General features: G+C 47.5%; 1 protein-coding gene across 15 annotated transcripts in view; it reads right to left on the bottom strand.

The window, feature by feature from the left end:
* PLEKHG4B (pleckstrin homology and RhoGEF domain containing G4B) overlaps nucleotides 1-16,761 on the bottom strand; it is an 80,022-nt gene extending 63,261 nt beyond the window's left edge. For 14 of the 15 annotated variants that reach the window (XR_013445453.1, XM_036078427.2, XM_036078428.2 and 11 more), the window contains exon 1: nucleotides 16,652-16,761. Coding sequence is in view for 13 of the 15 variants with exons in the window: in XM_036078427.2 (XP_035934320.2) it covers nucleotides 16,652-16,690 (39 nt within the window). In the remaining 2 variants the exon portion in view is untranslated. Of the gene's footprint in view, nucleotides 1-15,723; nucleotides 16,101-16,651 lie in introns of those variants that run through there. The other variant, XM_078066514.1, reaches the window with a different exon arrangement.
* Between the last annotated feature and the right edge of the window lie 649 nt (nucleotides 16,762-17,410).

Raw genomic sequence — 17,410 nt, 5'->3', positions numbered from 1 at the left:
TGCAGCCTGGGATGGGACCCAGAGAGTGGGGGACACAGGGGTGCCCCCACCCAGGCACTTCCACCCACAATGTCAGGGTGGCCTTTATACTTACCACTGTGGCCTTTGCCAGATTTTATAAACGGAAGTCCGGATGTACAAGGGGCAGTGGGCACCCCCTGTGGGACACTGGAGCTGTTCCTACAGCCCCTCCAAACAGGGGCCCTGGGACAGGAGGGGCACCAACATCAGGCCTATCCCTGCCCCACTTTCCATCAGTAGCTACCTTCTCAGCCTTGTGGGGACCGGGTGTGAAACCCACACTCCCCAGGAGGCTTGCTCTCAGCAACCGACCTAGTTACAGCACTGAGGCCCTGTTAATAAGGGCCTCCTTCCCGAAGGGTGCCGATGGCTATCTCTGGTTTCCTGTGTGCACAGACCCAGGAACCACCTTTGAATCAAAGAAATCCTGTCCAGAAAGCCTAGCCCCCTCTGCTGGGCTGATGTGCCAGCCGGTCTACATCCAGCCTGTCTACACCTGGTCTGTGTATACTTCCATATGGGTCAGCATCTCCAGCTCACCCTCTGCCTGGCCCCACTGGTGACCCTAGCCACCACTCTGGGCCCTTCCTGGGCCCAGGTGGCTATGTCTGCCACCTGAGGGCTGGGACTTCTCTCCTGGACCAGCGCTCCACAGGCTCTGACCCCTGGGCCTTTACAGCTCACCTCACACCTTCCCCAGACACTCCTTGGCCTTCCTAACCCTGGTAAGCCTTCTTTCTCAAGCTCAGAACTGCTCACGTAGCACAAAGTTGCCCTCTGGTTGTGTGTCTCCAAAACTGGGGTCTGCCTCTGGCCTGTGCACCATGTGGTCCGCCCCAGTGCATTCATGGAGTTGAGTTACATCATGAAATGTCTACAGCATCTTCAGAAGAGAGAGGCAGGGAAATGTTTGGGCAAATGTTCAGCACAAATACATCTGGGCTCTAAAATCATGCTTCATTTGTGGGGAAAAGTTCCCTCTGGGGAACACTTGTTCTCCACGATGCTGGGCAGAGAAAACACCTGCCTACATCCCAGAAAGTACTGAGTAGACACAAAACAGAGCAACCCTTCTATGGTGGGCTGTTGTTCACAGACTCCTGGCCTCCCTGGGGAGGATGGCACGTCCCTGTGCATTGGCATCAGGCATGGCCGTGTGACAAAGAAATATGGTGGCAGCGGCAGATACGGGTTCTGACAGAGGCTTTGGGAGCCAGTGTGTGCTCCCACACACTACCTTTCCCTCTGCGACAAGTTGGGTAACACCCCAAAGAGGCTGTTCCACAAGCCTGGATCCCAGAGTAAAACTGACGTGATCACCACGATGGGCATATGGCACGAGCAGGTCCTCACTGTGCTGATCACTGAGATGTGGGGGCTCATTGGATATGCAGCATAACCTGCACATCCTGACTGACCCCCCCTAGGGCCTGGTACACGGACCCAGGGGATACCCCAACTCACAGTCTTTGTGCCCTGCCCGCCCCCCCCCCCCCGCCCACGGCAGCCACAGCACATGCCTTGGCACGGGTTACCACCTCTATCCAGGTACTCCCGCCCCCCGGACAGGTGTCCTGTAATGCACCTGGAGAGACTGAGCTGCACGGCCTCCAGGTTGTGCATCCTGAGCTGGAGCTGGTTCTCAGAGGCCTCCCGGGGAGACCAAGCCCCACAGGGTGGGGATGGAGCAGAACCTTGGGGCTCCATCTCTGTGGCTCCAGGGTGGGAGGTGCATTTGGTATATCTTAATCTCAGCTGTATCTCCAGGAGTGTTCCAGGCTGTTCCAAACACAACCCTGAAATGTTTGCTTTGAATTTACACACAAGTTACCCATGAAACATGAAACACATGGTCGCCTGACTTCAGCAATTCTAAAGCCGGTGTTTGCATCACAGTGTATCGTGGGTGCTGAGCATTACTGACAGTGGAAACCCCTTAACAGCGCTGAATACCCGGCACAGTGGCAGCGTCTGCTGGCAGGCATGTTGGGACGGCTCCCCTTTGGAGTTCTGTGCTCAGAACCCCACTGGATCGCTGCCAGGACAGCCTCTAAGTTATGAGTGGATTGCGGATGCTGTGCCACCTTCCTTCCTTTCCTCCCCCTCAGACGCCCGTTCCACCTGGAGCAAGAACTTCCCAGGGGGCTTATGCTCTACCAGTGTCTTTTTAAAACTGATTTTGTGTTCTTCCTGCTCGTCCCAGCTTCCCAGACTAACGTAGTGTAAGAACTTGCTGACATGGAATTGGCAGGTGCCGTCGGTGAAAGGCTGTTCTGAAGGAAGAACCCAGACCCTCCCTCCCACCCCTGCCCACCGAGCCACCAGTGGGGGCAGCCGGGCACGTCTCTAGGTCCCCGCCCGTGTCAGAGGTGGGTCAGGCCTGCGCTTCCTGATCGCGCTCTACTTTGGGCCACCATTCCCTCAACCGTTACATGGGAGGAGCTCTCAGGTGGCTGTGAGGATTGAGGGCAGAGACCCCAGGAGAGGACCTGGCCCGTGGCAGGTGTGTGTCCAATAGGGCCTGCCAGGGGCTCCCTTCCTGAGGATGAGCCGCAGGCAGCTGCACCCTCCCTGTCGAAACATGCCCTTCAGCCCTCCGGCTGGAACGTGCCCAGCTCAGAAACTAGAGTCCTTTTTTCAACATGATCCCTTTTCCGTTCCAGGAGGATCTCATTCTCCAATTTTAATCATGTTGGGAGGCACCTGCTTTCCTATCTAGGGCTTGACATTAAACAATCACAAAACCAATCCTATGTGATGAAACAAAGTATATAAACATAACTTCTCCAACATTTCTAAAACCAAGCCTCCCCAGAGCTTCAGAGACAAAAAGACTATCAGAGCACCTTCCTTCAGAGGTGAAGGAACTGAGTTAGCTGCAGGATCACGGAGGTGTCATGGCCCCCCAGCTGCTGGGGCTGAATGGGGGCTGGACCGTTTAGCCCTTGGACCCACCTCCACGGACTTGCCCCTGAACCAGGGCACGGGAATGCCATGCACCTTGGCTCCCAGGCAGCCGGGAGGGCATGAACGTAGCTGCCTGCCGTGGCCGCTGAACCTCCATACTATGAAGCCACAACCACCACAGTGGTGGTAAAGGAGACGGCACTTCACAATTTACGCCACGTTCACACGTGTGACTCCTATGACTGGCATAACCACCCAGTCCTGAAGGTCTACGTTCATTACGCACTTACGTCACCAGCCATTCTGTCCAACCTGTGGGGGCCTGATGTCAGAATTTGCCTTGAACTGATGGGGTTTTATATTCTGGTGAATTTCCCTCTATCAGACACACTCAGAATCTTCCACTGGGTGTTCTTTGGAAAAGCTGCCTCTTCAGCCTCTAAGTACCAGTAGGAGCACCCAAGGGGGCATCCTGGTTTCACCCCAGCTCCTCTGTCCCTGCTGGTCTCTATGCAATACTCAGGGGTCAGCAAACCATGACCCCAGTGTTTAGGAAAAAACACAAAAGAAGAACACTAGTTCAGACATGTGGAAATTATATGAAATTCACATTTCAGTGCCCATAAATAAAGTTTCATTGGAACACAGCCACCCTTGTTCTATGTATTGCTTATGGCTACCACAAAGGCAGGGCTGAGTATCGGACTGAGACCATACAGTCCTTCAAAGCCTCTAGGCTCACTGTCTGGCCCTTCAAGAAGGTCTGCTGACCCCACTCTCAAGGAAGGAAGTCCTCCAAGGCAGCCAAAGGGCAATGAGTGGGTGGATGCAGGGGCAGCCCCCACCCCCCTTCCCTGTGTGCTGTCCCCGAGTTGCACGGACCCCAGCTCCAGCACAGCTACATTTCTGGGTGAGGATACCAGAGGGGTGAAGGCTTTGTTGACACCACCATTTTCTGATTCCATACTCAAGTTCCAACTAACTGTCAGGGGTTTTGTTCAGGAACAGCTTTATTCCATGTGTGCTTTGAGGACCGCAGTCAAAGGCCTTAGCCTGCAACAGAGGGGGGCACCCAGCGCCTCTGTCTCTGCGGGGGTTATTAATTTCTCCTCATGGTCAAGTGCTTGGAAAATGTCTAAAAGCAGTAATTTCAAGTTCTCAGTATCCTTTTTTTGCATTTACTAGCCTAATATACAGCCAGGCAACTCCCTCACTTGGGAGCTGTGCAAGTCTTGGATGCACCTTCATGCCAGCATCTGTTAGGTGGTTATGGGTGTCCACGGAAAGCTCAAGCACAGTGCTTGCCATGGGCCATGCATTCACTTGGTCATTACCAGGACAGAAGCAGCTGCAAACACAAGGTCCCAGACCAAGGCCTGCCCTTGGTCAGGAGCCCATCATGCCAGTGACCAAGGAGTGACCCTGCTCTGCTGCTTACCTGCTGATCCCACAGTAATTGCTCAGACAGACACAGTCCTCTCCTCAGCATAGAGGGGAAGCAAACCTCCCAGAGAAGCAGAAGGAAGGATGGGCAGGAGGGCGGCAAGGCTCCAGGAAAGGGTGGAGGGGCCCGTGTGCAGGTGCCAGTGAAGAGGCAGTGTCGCTGGCCAGGCAGTGAGTTGCGTCCTGGGGCCCAAGGCGAGACCAGGGTCAGGGGGACCCCACCTGTCAAGGTCACCCGGGGTTCTACACTGGCTGTGGTATGTCACAAAGAACCCCGATTTCTGCACATCTGGTTTCTTCACTTGTAAAACAGGAATCTAATTCATCAGTTATTCCACAAGGGTAACAGCATATAACTAGAAAGCTTTTTATTTAATAGAAACTGATAGTGAAACGTTGGCTTTGAGACATTCTGGCTGAATTTAGTTCTCGGAAGGCACTTGATAAAAAGTGTACAAGAGTGGCATTGACCTCAGTCGGTGCAGACTGGTTTCCTCATGCTGACATGTGACTTCAGGCGGAAGAAGGAGTTTGTTCACTCCACACCATGGCAGGACCAGAAAAGATGATGTCAACCTGAAAGCCTCCAGCAGTCCTAATTACACCAAACCTGGCTTTTCTGCAGTGAGTTCTGTGTTGAGCCCTGGTCCACAGCAGAGCATGAGTGAACCACGAGGCACATGCAGACAGGCCTGAACACCTACTTGCAGTTCTTTAGGGGAATGATTGATAATAGCCATTTTTCCCATTTAATTTATCTGGAAAACCCTTTGGCAGGAAAGAAAAGTGCTCTTGAAATGTGTCTGCTCAACCAGATCTGTGGCTCTTCGTGTATAAAGAGAAAAACTTACCTCTTCCCTCTACGTTGTTTGTTGTCTTTTTTTGTTCACATCACTGTGAAATTGAGCCAAATCAGCCACCCGCAAAAGCACAGTAAATTCCCTTTTGTCTGAGTCCAGCTGCTTCGCCGGTCTCTTCCGGCAACACACCTGGTCTCTCCTCACCTTTCCCACGCGTGTGTCCAACAAACAACTAATACTCTTGAGGGAGGATTGGAACTAGTTTTTCTGACCAAAGACATGTGTTCTTTATACTTTTGGATACATTCCAACACGAACAAAGGAGGAGTAGGCACAAACATGCTAGGTGGGGGTGTTACATTGTGTATTTGCACCAGTAGTTGAGAAATGCTACCCTAACCTCTCTCCAAAGCATCCTGTGAGCAGAGACCCAGCCACTGCTGTGATGAAAGTCAGGAATCAGCCTAATTTGGGCTCTTCAAAACAGGAGCACAGGTATCCTAGAAAAGTCCCTCTCAGACAGTGTTTCTCAGCCTGATGGTGGCTTGAAGGTAGCTGTCACCCAGATGCTCATCTGATTTTAACCATTAAGGTGAGGGGGCTCCAATATGGTGCTCATGGAAAACCACAGATATACTTTTAAGTTACAAATGATTCTTGTACTTTTCCTGAAGGACTTTGTGATTTAAACAATCTTTAGTCTGAGTGGGACGGGTGCTGACTGCCGACACTGGGCTGAGGTTGTTGGGGAACTGGTGCTGGGTCTAGGCTGAAGCACTCTGTCTTTCCCAGGGGGAGGCTGGAGCGAAGGCTTCAAGTTTGCAGAAGTTCTGGCTAGGAAGGCTCTATAGGGACATCTGATGAGGCTGCAGGAAGGTAGATGGAACTGGCAGTTTAGTTAAGCACAATTTAAGGTATTTTAAGGGGAAATGCAAACTCTGTGTACATGATAAGAACAACAAAGAAGTTATTCTAATTTTAGTATATGTGCTGCTGAAGTGAGCACCAAAGAAGTTATTCTAATGAGAAACCTGTGACAAATCCTTTCCCAATGTCTTGGGCCCAGCAGGTGGCTTACCGACTCTTGGGAATCCAGAACGGAGGAGTCCTTGGAGCACAAAAGACAAACACAGAACAGAGGGAAGGAAGTGCTGGTGCACACTGGGAATCCACTGACAAGATCCGAGACTCCCAGTGGCGGCCCAGCTCAGTGCACAGGAGCCTGGACCTGGCAAGGCCCGAACAAGTGGGCTGGTGCATGAGGACAGGGTGCATCCACACGTGCTGCGTGGGCACTGGTGGGCTCCACGGGGCAGGGGCTCACTGGGGGCTGGGCATTCAGCACGTCTGCACAGTCTGGCTCTAAAGTGCTCACAGTGGGAGTTAGAGCACCCGCTCCACGATCATCCTCCATCCACAGTGGGGACCTACCCCTGTTGTTTAGAATACTGTTTCCAGGAGGCTGGTGACCCCGCCCAGGGCTTCCCAGACAATGGGAGTTCTCACCTGTGGTCCTGAAAACTCAAAGTGCTCCAATTTGGACAATAAGTGACAGGGCCAGTCATTGGTCCTGATGAATCAACCCCTTGTTTCTGCTGTCTCCTCCCTCCTTGTCTGTGCACTTTCTCATTAGAAGCTGCTCTGCTCACAGAGGCACCCACTGTCCTTTCCACACTGAACACCAAAGTGCATTCATTGAGTACCTACTGTGTGCTAAGCATTGTGAAGGATACAAAGATTAATGTCCTGGGCTGACAGCCTGGCAGAGGCTGTAAGACAAGAAAACCATAATGCTGAGGGGGAATAGTATTACAGGAAGGGAAGAAAGCACCTCTTGTATGCTTAATGATACACCCAACAATGACAGTGTGACGGACACTGACATGTGGGGTCTAGTGTCAGGCACCTACCGAAACATTTTATGTGGGTTAACCTCACACAGATCTTCTATTAACTATTTTTCTCTAGTCAGCTACATTTTAAAGTCTTAGAAATTAGTTTTAAAGTTCTGCTGATTTCCTAGTAATTTTGTATTTTTGCCTTTGATACAAACTTTTTTCTTAAAAAGGACATTTCTCATTTCAAGACTTACATTCTTAAAATGTATTCTTGTACAGTATAATGACATTTAAAAGCAGAGTTATAAAACTCATTCCAAATCCTAAAAAAAAAAAAAAAAAATACTAAGAAACCAAATCTAACAGCATTATTCAAAGGATTATTCACTATGACTAAGTGGAATTCATCCCAGGAATGCAAGAGTGGTTCAGCTATTAATCAAGATAAAACATCACATTAATAAAACAAAGGAAAAAGCCCATGATCATCTCAAATGATACAGAAAAAGCACCTGACAACATCCAATACACTTTCATGATCAAAACATCTAGAAAACTAGGAATAGAGAGAACCTTTCTCAACATGATAAAAGGCACTTATAAAAATCCACAGCTAACCTCATACTCAATGGTGAAAGACTAAAAACTTTTCCCTTAAGATCAAAATCAAGGCAAGGATACCCCCTTTCCCCACTGCTATGCAACACTGTCCTGGAAGTTCTAGCCAGAGCAGTTAGGCAAGAAAAAGAAATTAAAGGAATGCAAATTAGAAATAAAGAAGTAAAATGATCTCTATTTGTCAATGACATGATCTTATATACAGCAAATCCAAAAAAAGCTACCTAGAGCTAATAAATTGGTTCAGCAAAGTTGTAGGGTACAAGAGCAACAGACAAAAATCAGTTGTGTTTCTATATCTTAGCAATGAGCGATCCAAAGAGGAAATTAATAATTCCATTACATAATAACATCCAAAAGAAATAAAATACATAGGATACATTTTTTCATTATTTTTATTATTTTTCATCATGGTAAGTGTACTCTTTAATCCCTATTCCCTACTTCCCCCATCTCCCCACCCACTTCCCCTCTGGTAACCATCAGTTTGTTCTCTACAGTTAAGAGTCTGTTTGTTTGTCTTGCTTTTTTTTTTTTTTTCTCTTTGCTCATTTGTTTTGTTCCTTAAATTCCACAAGAGTGAGATCACCTGGTATTTTTCTTTCTCTAACATATTTCACTTAGCATTACTCTCTCTAGCTCCCTCCATGTCATTGCAAATGGCAAGATTTCATTCTTTTCTACAGCTGAATAATATTCCATTGTTATATATATGCCACCTCTTCTTTATTCATTCCTTAATTGATGGACACCTGGGCTGCTTCCATAGTTTGGCTATTGTAAATGATGCTGCAATAAACATTGGGGTGCATGTAACCCTTTGAATTAATGTTTTCATTTTGGGGAGGTAAATACCCAATACTGCAATTACTGGATTGTGGGGTAGTTCTATTTTTAATTTTTTGAGGAACCCCCATACTGTTTTCCACAGTGGCTGCACCAGTTTGCATTCCCTCCCAACAGTGCAAGAGGGTTCCCCTTTCTCTACATCCTTGCCAACACTTGTTGTTTCTTGTGTTATTGATCTTAGGTTCTGACAGATGTGGGGTGATGTCTCATTGTGGTTTTGATCTGCATTTCCCTGATGATGAGTGATACTGAGCATCTTCTCATGTGTCTGTTGGCCATCTGTATGTCTTCCTTGGAGAAATGTCTGTTCATGTCTTCTGCCCATCGTAATCAGATTACTTGTTTTTTTGGGTGTTGAGTTGTACAAGTTCTTTATATACTATATATACTTTGGATACTAACCCTTTCTTGAATATAACATTTTCAAGTATCTCTCCCATTCAGTTGGTTGCCTTTCAGTTTTGCTGTTTCCTTCACTGTGCAGAAACTTCATATTTTGATGTAATCCCAATAGTTTATTTTTGGGTTTATTTCTCTTGCCTCAGGAGACATATCTAGAAAAATGTTGCTAAGGCCAATGTCAGAGACTTTACTGCCTATGCTCTCTTCTAGGACTTTTACGGTTTCAGGTCTCACACGTAGGTTTCTAATCCAATTTGAGTTTATTTTTGTGTATGGTGAAAGAAAGTGGTCTAGTTCATTCTTCTGCATGTAGCTGTCCAGTTTTCCGAACACCAGTTGTTGAAGAGACTGTCTTTTTCCCACTGTATATTCATTCCTCCTTTGTTGAAGATTAATTGACCATATAATTGTGGGCTTATCTCTGGGTTTTCTGTTCCATTCTACTGACCTCTGTGTCTATTTTCATGGCAGTACTATACAGTTTTAATTACTCCTGCTTTGTAATATAACTTGAAATCTAGAATTGTGGTATCTCCAGATTTTTCTTTTTCAACATTGCTTTGGCTATTCAGGGTCTTTGTGGTTCCATACAAATTTTAGGACTGTTTGTTCTAGTTCTGTGAAAAATACTGTTTGTATTTTGATAGGGATTGCATTAAATCTGTAGATTGCTTTGGGTAGCACAGACATTTTACAATATTTGTTTTTCTAATCCATGAGCATGGGATGTCTTTCCAATTCTTTGTGTCATCTTCAATTTCTTTCATCAGTGTTTTACAGTTTTCAGAGTACGGGTCTTTCACCTCTTTGGTTAAGTTTATTCCTAGGTATTTTATTATTTTTGGTGCAACCGTAAATGGGATTAAATGAGACTGTTCTCTTATTTTCACTTTCTGCTCCTTCATTATTAGTGTATAGAAATGCAACAGATTTCTGTACATTGCTTTCGTATTCTGTGACCTTACTGAATTCATTTATCAGTTGTAGTTGTTTTTTGGTGGAGTCTTTAGGGTTTCTATATATAGTATCAGGTGTGCAAATAATAGAGTTTTACATATTCCTTACCAATTTAGATGCCTTTTATTTCTTTATGTTCTTTGATTGCTGTGGCTAGAACTTCAAGTACTATGTTGAATAACAGTGGTGAGCGTTACCTAAGATACATGTAACCAAGGGAATGAAAGACTTGAACATTGAAAACTATAAAACACTGCTGGGAGAAATTAAAGACACCTAAATAAATGGAAAAACATCCCAGGTTTACAGATTGGAAGACTTAATATTAAGATGTCAATAATATTCTAAAGCAACCTACAAACTCAATGCAATCTCTCTCAAAATTACAATGGCTCTTTTTTTTTCCCCCAGAAATGGAAAAGACAATCCTCAAATTCATATGGAATTGCAATGGACCCTGAACAGCCAAAGCAATCCTGAACAAGAAGAACAAAGTTGGAGGACTCACACTTTCTGATTTCAAAACCCACTACAAAACTACAGTAATCAAAACAGTGTGATTCTAGCATAAAGACAGACATACAGACCAACAGAAAAGGATTGAAAATCCGGAAATAAACCTATACAACTACAGCCAATTGGCTTTCAACCTGGGTTCCAAGACTATTCAATAAGGAAAAAATGATTTCTTCAACAAATGGTGCTGGGAAAAGTGGATATCCCCATACAAAAGAATAAAGTTGGCTCCCTATCTCACACCATACACAAAAATTAACTACAATGGATCAATGACATGAATATAAGCACTAAAATAATAAAACTCTTAGAAGAAAACATAAAGGTAAATCTTCACGATCTTGCAGATGGCAACGATTTCTTAGATATGATACCAAAAGCATGAACAGCAACAAAAAATATATAAATTTAACTTAATTAAAAATAAAAATTTGTGCATCAAAGGACACTATCAAGAAAGTAAAAGGAACAAAATATTTGCAAATCATGTATCTGAGGAGTCTAATATCCAGAATATATAAAGAACTCTTAGGACACAACAACAAAAATATAAACAGCCCAATTTAAAAATGGGCAAAGAACTTGAATAGACTTTTTTTTTCAACAAATATGCAAAAAGACTGTCAACATCAGTAGTCAATAGGGAAATGCAGACCAAAACTACAATGAAATATCACTTCATACTTATTAGAATGACTATAATAATTTAAAAAAAGAAAATAACAACTGTTGGTAAGGGTGTGGAAAAATTGGAACCCTCATACATTACCGGTGGGAATGTAAAATGGTTCAGCTACTGTGGAAAACAGTTTGGTGGTTCATTAAAAAGTTAAACATAGAATTACCATATGAACCTGAAATTCTACTCTTAGGTATATACTCAAAGAAATGAAAATATTGCAAACACAAAAACTTGTAAACACATGCTCATAGCAGCACTATTTGCAAAAGCCAAATGATGGAAAGAGTATAAATGTCCATCAACAGAAAAATGGATACACAAATTGTGGTATATCCATGCAATGGAATAATATTTGGCCTTAAAAAGGAAGAAATTTCTGACACATACTACAACATGGATAAAATCTTGAGGACTTTATGGTAAGTTAAATAAACCAATCACAAAAAGACAAATACTGTATGATTCTAACTATATGAGGTCCTTAGTGTAGTCACAACCATGAGGACAGGACGTAAAATGTTGGCAGTCAGGGGCTGGGGGGAGAGTAGGAGTCACTGTTTAATAGTGACAGTGTTTCAGAGTCACAGGCTGTAAGGATGGATGGTTTGAACATATAAACTGTATGTTGTATTCATTTCAGGACAATAAAAAAGTCACATACTGTATGGTTCCACTTACATGGAATATTCAGAGTACACAAATCCATAAAGACAGCAGACTAGTGGTTCCAGGGGCTGGGAGGGGGTGGAATGGGAAGAAACTGTTACATGGGTGTGGGATTTTAGTTTGGGGTACAGAGAGGTTCTGGAACTAGGCAGAGGTGGTGGTTGCACAACACTGGGAATTGTACTAAATGCCACGGAATTGTTTGCTCTGAAACGGTTTATTGTATGTCAATTTCACCTCAAAATATTATTTTAAAAAATTAGTTCCAGGGGCACCTGGGTGGCTCAGTTGGTTGAGCGTCCAACTCTTCTTTTCGGCTTAGGTCATGTTCTTGGGGTTGTGGGATGGAGCCGAGCCCCGCATGGAGCTCCGTGCCCCAGGGAGAGTCTGCTGGAGATTCTCTCCCTCTGTCCCTCCCTCTGCTTGAGCTCTTACACTTTCTCTCTCTCTCAAAAAAAAAGAATAACTCTTACAAAAAAAAAAAAAGTTCCAGAACTTTTCAGAAACTGTGCTAGTATCTGTTTTCCTTGTTCATTGCTGTTGCCCTACCCTACCAACACTTACTTAAACATTGTGCTTTGGGGAGAGGTTGTATTCTGCCCACATCGCTGGTCACCAAGATCCTCTGGGCCGGGGTCTTAGAAGATCAGAGTCTCTGGACACACGAATATCAGTCTGAGAACTAAATGCTCACTCTATTACCCAGTATGGTGCTCTAGGTGACTGAACCCCAATGACGTTTTCTGTAGTTTCTCTGAGTAACCCATAAGGAAAGCTATGGGACCCTTGAACTAAAGTGGGGTTCATGGCCTATTGACTTGGCACTTCCACAAAACATTTCTTCAAAAAAATACACAATTACACTGTTAAAATAGTATATAATTATAATTGTAATTCCTCTTCCTGGTGATATCTGTTGAGTGCCAAAGTACCCTGAAGATAACTTCACTGGATATTTTTCCTTAAATGATTTCAAAAAAATTAAAACTCAATTCTTTTTATCTCTTATTTGTAGGAAACTCTCTCTCTCTCTGTCATAGAATCACAGAATAATAGTTAACATTTATTGATCACTTCCTATATACCAGATGCTGTTTTTTTTTTTTTTTTTAGACTTCATTTACTTGAGAGAGAGTGAGCAAGTGCATGAGCGGGGGTGGGGTGAGGGGCAGAGGCAGAGGGAGAAGCAGACTGCCCGCTGAGCAGGGAGCCCAATGTGCGACTCGATTCCAGAATCCTGGGATCATGACCTGGGCCCAAGGCAGACGCTTAACCAACTGAGCCATCCATGTGCCCCTACCAGACACTGTTTAAGCACATTATAATGCTATCATCATCCCTATTCTAAAGATGGTAAGGTTGACGGGCTTGTCTGCCCAGTCACTCAGTGGGGAAACCAGGGTTAGAACTTTGGCTGCACAGCACGCATCCCCAACCACACGGTGCCACACTGCCCTATGTCTCATCCTAGCAAGGGACAGAGCTGAAGAGATCTTTTCATTCTGCAGGTGAACGCACCTTATGGTCTGCAGCCGTGCATGGCCTGGGTCAAAGCTGTCTACCAAACCACAATTCCTCTACTTGACAGTAAAGGGATGGGTCACCCTTCTTCTGACAGTCCTTTCCATTCATTTAAAATTAATTCAGGCATTTCTTCTCTTCTGCTCTGTGCACCATTGTCCACCCCAAAACACACATACACAGCACATTCATTACCTCACACGGGGTCTTATCAAGCCTTTATAGCTGTCTTGGACCTGCTTGGACTATTTCACACTGAGACAAACAAGGTTTCCCAGACTCAGCTGTAATCCAGCTGCTCCCTTCTGAGGATGTTGTTTTTATTCTTGAAAGCCACAGGCAGTGCTGTTAACTTGGGTCAGGTGGGAAGCCATAGACAGGCATCCCATAGGGCAGGTACTGCATCTGTGTGGCCCACAGAAGGTTGGGGCTGGGCAGGGGAATAAAAATGGGCTTTATAAGAAGGGGAGGGTGACCACCACGTGACAAATATTTGTTGAGCGCCTACTTTATGCCATGCATTATGATGCATGGGAAAACAGGGAAATAAAGCAAAGCCGGCGCTGCCTGGGGAGACAGGCAGTCAACAAAGATCAGGCACAAGATGATGTTAGCTCAGACTCTCCCATGGAGGCCCTCCTATGGCAAAGCCAAGCAGGAAAGGGGCTGGGGGTGTGTGGCTGTGGAGGGGGTGTAGGAGGGATGACCAGGGGAGCTTTCCGAGGGTGACGCCTACCAGGGTGGGGGGTCTCTGGGTCTGGGAGCCACAGACAGGGGATGTTTCTTTGGAGGAAGTGCACATACTTGCTACCTTGCTGACCTGAACAACTCTACTTCAGAACTTAAACTTAATTCATGTCCCACACTGCTGTAGGTATTAGATTTAATCCCTGTCTCAGGCCTTAGAAATGTAAGATGTTTTAAAGTCATGTAAAAGAAATTTACCACAAAGTAGCTTATGCACAATCTGATTTTCTCAATGTTGGGGAAAATTTTGTAAGGTCAGACAGTATCTGAGAGCTGAGAACTTGGGCCCAGGTGTGAACTGAGGTGCCTAGAAACACCTGGAAAGGTATTCCAGCTCTTAGGACAGAAGAAGCCTTCAACGTAGGAGCCTTGAACTGAATGATGACCTGGGTTACCTTTCTTTTTTTTTAAGATTTTATTTATTTATTCATGAGAGACAGAGAGAGAGAGAGAGAGGCAGAGGGAGAAGCAGGCTCCCAAGGAGCAGGGAGCCCGATGTGGGACTTGATTCCAGGACCCTGGAATCATGACCTGAGCCAAAGGCAGACGCTTAACCATCTGAGCCACCCAGGCGCCCGACCTGGGTTACCTTTCAAGAAGCATCTTCACATCAGTCTTTAAAGTGAACCCATACGGTGCTCTGAGGTAGGTGGGCCATGCATTATTCCTGTTAATGAGCAGAGAGGCTGAACTACAAAGCCAAAGGGCAACAGCTAATAGAGGGTGGATGTGGGTGCTCATCAAATCTCCAATATCCCAGGTCTGTTCTCCAGGCAGCAGGTCAGGGTCCAGAGCCTCTTCCCCACACCGCAAGCACCTGCCCTCCTTGGCCCCTTGCAGGGTAGATGGCAATGGCAGGATGCCTTCTGCTCACAAGACCACAGATTCTCAAGGTGCCCCAGGATCCACATGTGCAGGACAGGATTTGCCACCTCTCAGCCCACCCCTCTGTCCCCCCCGCCTCCCTCATCCCAGCCTCCTTCTCTTCATTCCCCACCCCCTCAGAAGTGTGCTGGGCTCTTAGGTCAGACCAACCATCCCCTGGGCTCATTCTTATCTGCTGGATCAGTGAGCACCTGTCTGTGCACACCTGCTGAGTGGCAGGCCCTGACAGGGGTGGAGGGATAGAGGAGAGGAAGAAGCCCAGAGCTGACAGAGCAGGGGGGTAAATCCTGAGCAGGGGCTCACTGCTTCAGGGCTGCCTCTTGGCTGCAGAATGGATAACTAGCAGGTTCTGAGTGATTTTTATTTTCGTTCCAACACAGAGACAGGACACATTAGCTCTGTTTGGAAGGAGGGAGGTGGTGGCGTGTGAACTGGGCTTGAATTATTCTCACCAAAAACGCTGAGATCTGGGATTCTGAGATCTGGATTTCCTGTGTTTGCTGGATGATACAACCAGTGAACACACATCTCAGAGACCCTCAGGGCAAATTCAGGGCCAACTTTATTTCCTTAGCCTGGCATTTTGGGGATGCTTCACAAGTAATAGAGTATTCATGGGAGACCACCCAAGGATGCCACAGACACAAAGGCCCACAATTCACAGAGGCCATTTCAGACCAGGCCCACAGGACTGGGATAAAACGATGAGGTCTGTCCTCCTAATCACAGGTTAGCTGGCACCCAGGCCCACCAGCCCACTGGGAAACTCAGGGCTGTCCTCTCGAGGCCCACCTGGACCACCCACTTGTCCCCCAAAGCACAGTGAGACCAAGATGTGGTGCTGCCTCAGAATCAGAAGTGGGTTTATTACCTCCGTGTCAGATGCCCAGCACAGCCAATACAGGTATGATTCCACCGGGAATGGAAACGTGTTGCTGTTAAATATCTCAGAATCTGAGTGTATTTTTACTAAGAGCAGAGAGTGACATCTCCAGATCCTCCTCACCCAGAAATCCTGTGACTCTGAAGCAGGTTCAGGGAAATGGAAAGCCCAGCGTCACTACCGCCACTTTTGAAATCTCTACGTGAAGCTGAGAAGCCAATCCTCCTCTGAGCGCCCACAGCCCTGCCTAAAGCTCAGCTAGTGTAAGCAGCAGATTCGTAAGCTATTAATTATGCAGAGTTTCAACTACATTTAACTTAATTTTTTAATTATATGTTTTAATTTTTAATTAGACCCCTGAAAGTACCAACTAAACTTTTTAAGTAAAAGTGCTGTTGGCAACAGGAGTAGAGTGTAATTCTTACGCCCAACAGTCAGTAACCCAGCTTCCCGGGAGAAAGGGGAGACAAACCCAACGCACTGCTGCCTTTCACACGAACAAATACGAGGCCGCGTCTCTCCCACTTTTGCAAACCCGCAAGGACGGCCTTGTTTCCCCAGGCTACGTGCGGTACTGAAATCAGCCGAGTTGCAGCGCGAACGTCAGGCTGGGTACGTCTTAGGCACAAGCTCTTTGTCTCTGCAGCGCCCCCGCCGATCGGCCTGCCCCCCCGGCCCCCAGCTCCTGAGTAACACGAGGAGGGAGCAGCACGCGCACAGGTGCTCTCGGCCCCGCACTCCCTCCCCCGACACCCCCTCAGACCCCGGCACCGCAGACCCGCCTGGGAGCCGCACGTCTCAGGAATGCTCAGGAAGTGAAGGCCGCAGTTCGCCGAACGGCCTCCAAGCGCCTGGCCAGTCCCGCAGCGGCGGCCCTCAGGAGCCCCTTCCCCGGCGCCCGGCCGCCGGACCCTACCTTGCTGCCGGAGCCTCTGTCGGCCGCGCGGAGAGCCATGGTGGCGCCGCCTTCGTCCGACCTCGAAGGAAAACGTCCCCATAAAGGCCACTGTCTGGCGCGCCACTCCCCCGGCGCCCCGCCCTCCCGCCCCGCCGGAGCCGGAGACGCGAGCCGGGGCCCGACCCTCCCCGCCCCGGAAAACGCCCCTCCTCTGCGGGGGGCAGGCCCCTCCCCCTGCCGACCCCTCCCCGCGGGGCGAAGTCCCTCCCCCGGCGGGTCCCTTCCTCCGCGGAGGGCTCCCCTTCCCCGCCGGACGGACACCCTTCCCCCGCAGACCCCTCCCCCTGCAGACCCTCTCCCCGAGGGGCAGGCCCCCTCTACTCGGCGGGGGGCGGAGGGGCTGGGAGGACTGCGGGGAGGGGGCGCCGCTCTCACCTCCCGCAGGCGCACCCAGCGCGCAGGTGCCCTCACCTGGGCGGTAATGGGGGCGGGGGCGCAGGGCTCCTCCCTCCGAAGCAAGCGGGGGTGGTGGCGGGGCGTTTGCTTTACTTCTGTGCTCACAAAGCCTCGGGAGCTGGGATTGTGTTCTCAGACCAGTGGCTGGGGCGCTGCATCCGATTTCCGCCAGTGTAGACAGACCAGACCCTGATTTTTGCTCGGGAAGACCATCAGACATTGGTTTCCCCCAGTGTAAACAGACTCGTACCTGATTTACACTAGTATAGACGGACTAGCTTTCACTTCCCCTCCAAGTGAGCACATTGGTGACGGGATGCC

Source organism: Halichoerus grypus, chromosome 2, assembly GCF_964656455.1.
Source record: "Halichoerus grypus chromosome 2, mHalGry1.hap1.1, whole genome shotgun sequence".
In the NCBI taxonomy this organism is placed as follows: domain Eukaryota; kingdom Metazoa; phylum Chordata; class Mammalia; order Carnivora; family Phocidae; genus Halichoerus; species Halichoerus grypus.
The sequence above is the reverse complement of the archived record's forward strand: the minus strand, read 5'-3'. Positions and strand labels throughout refer to the sequence as shown.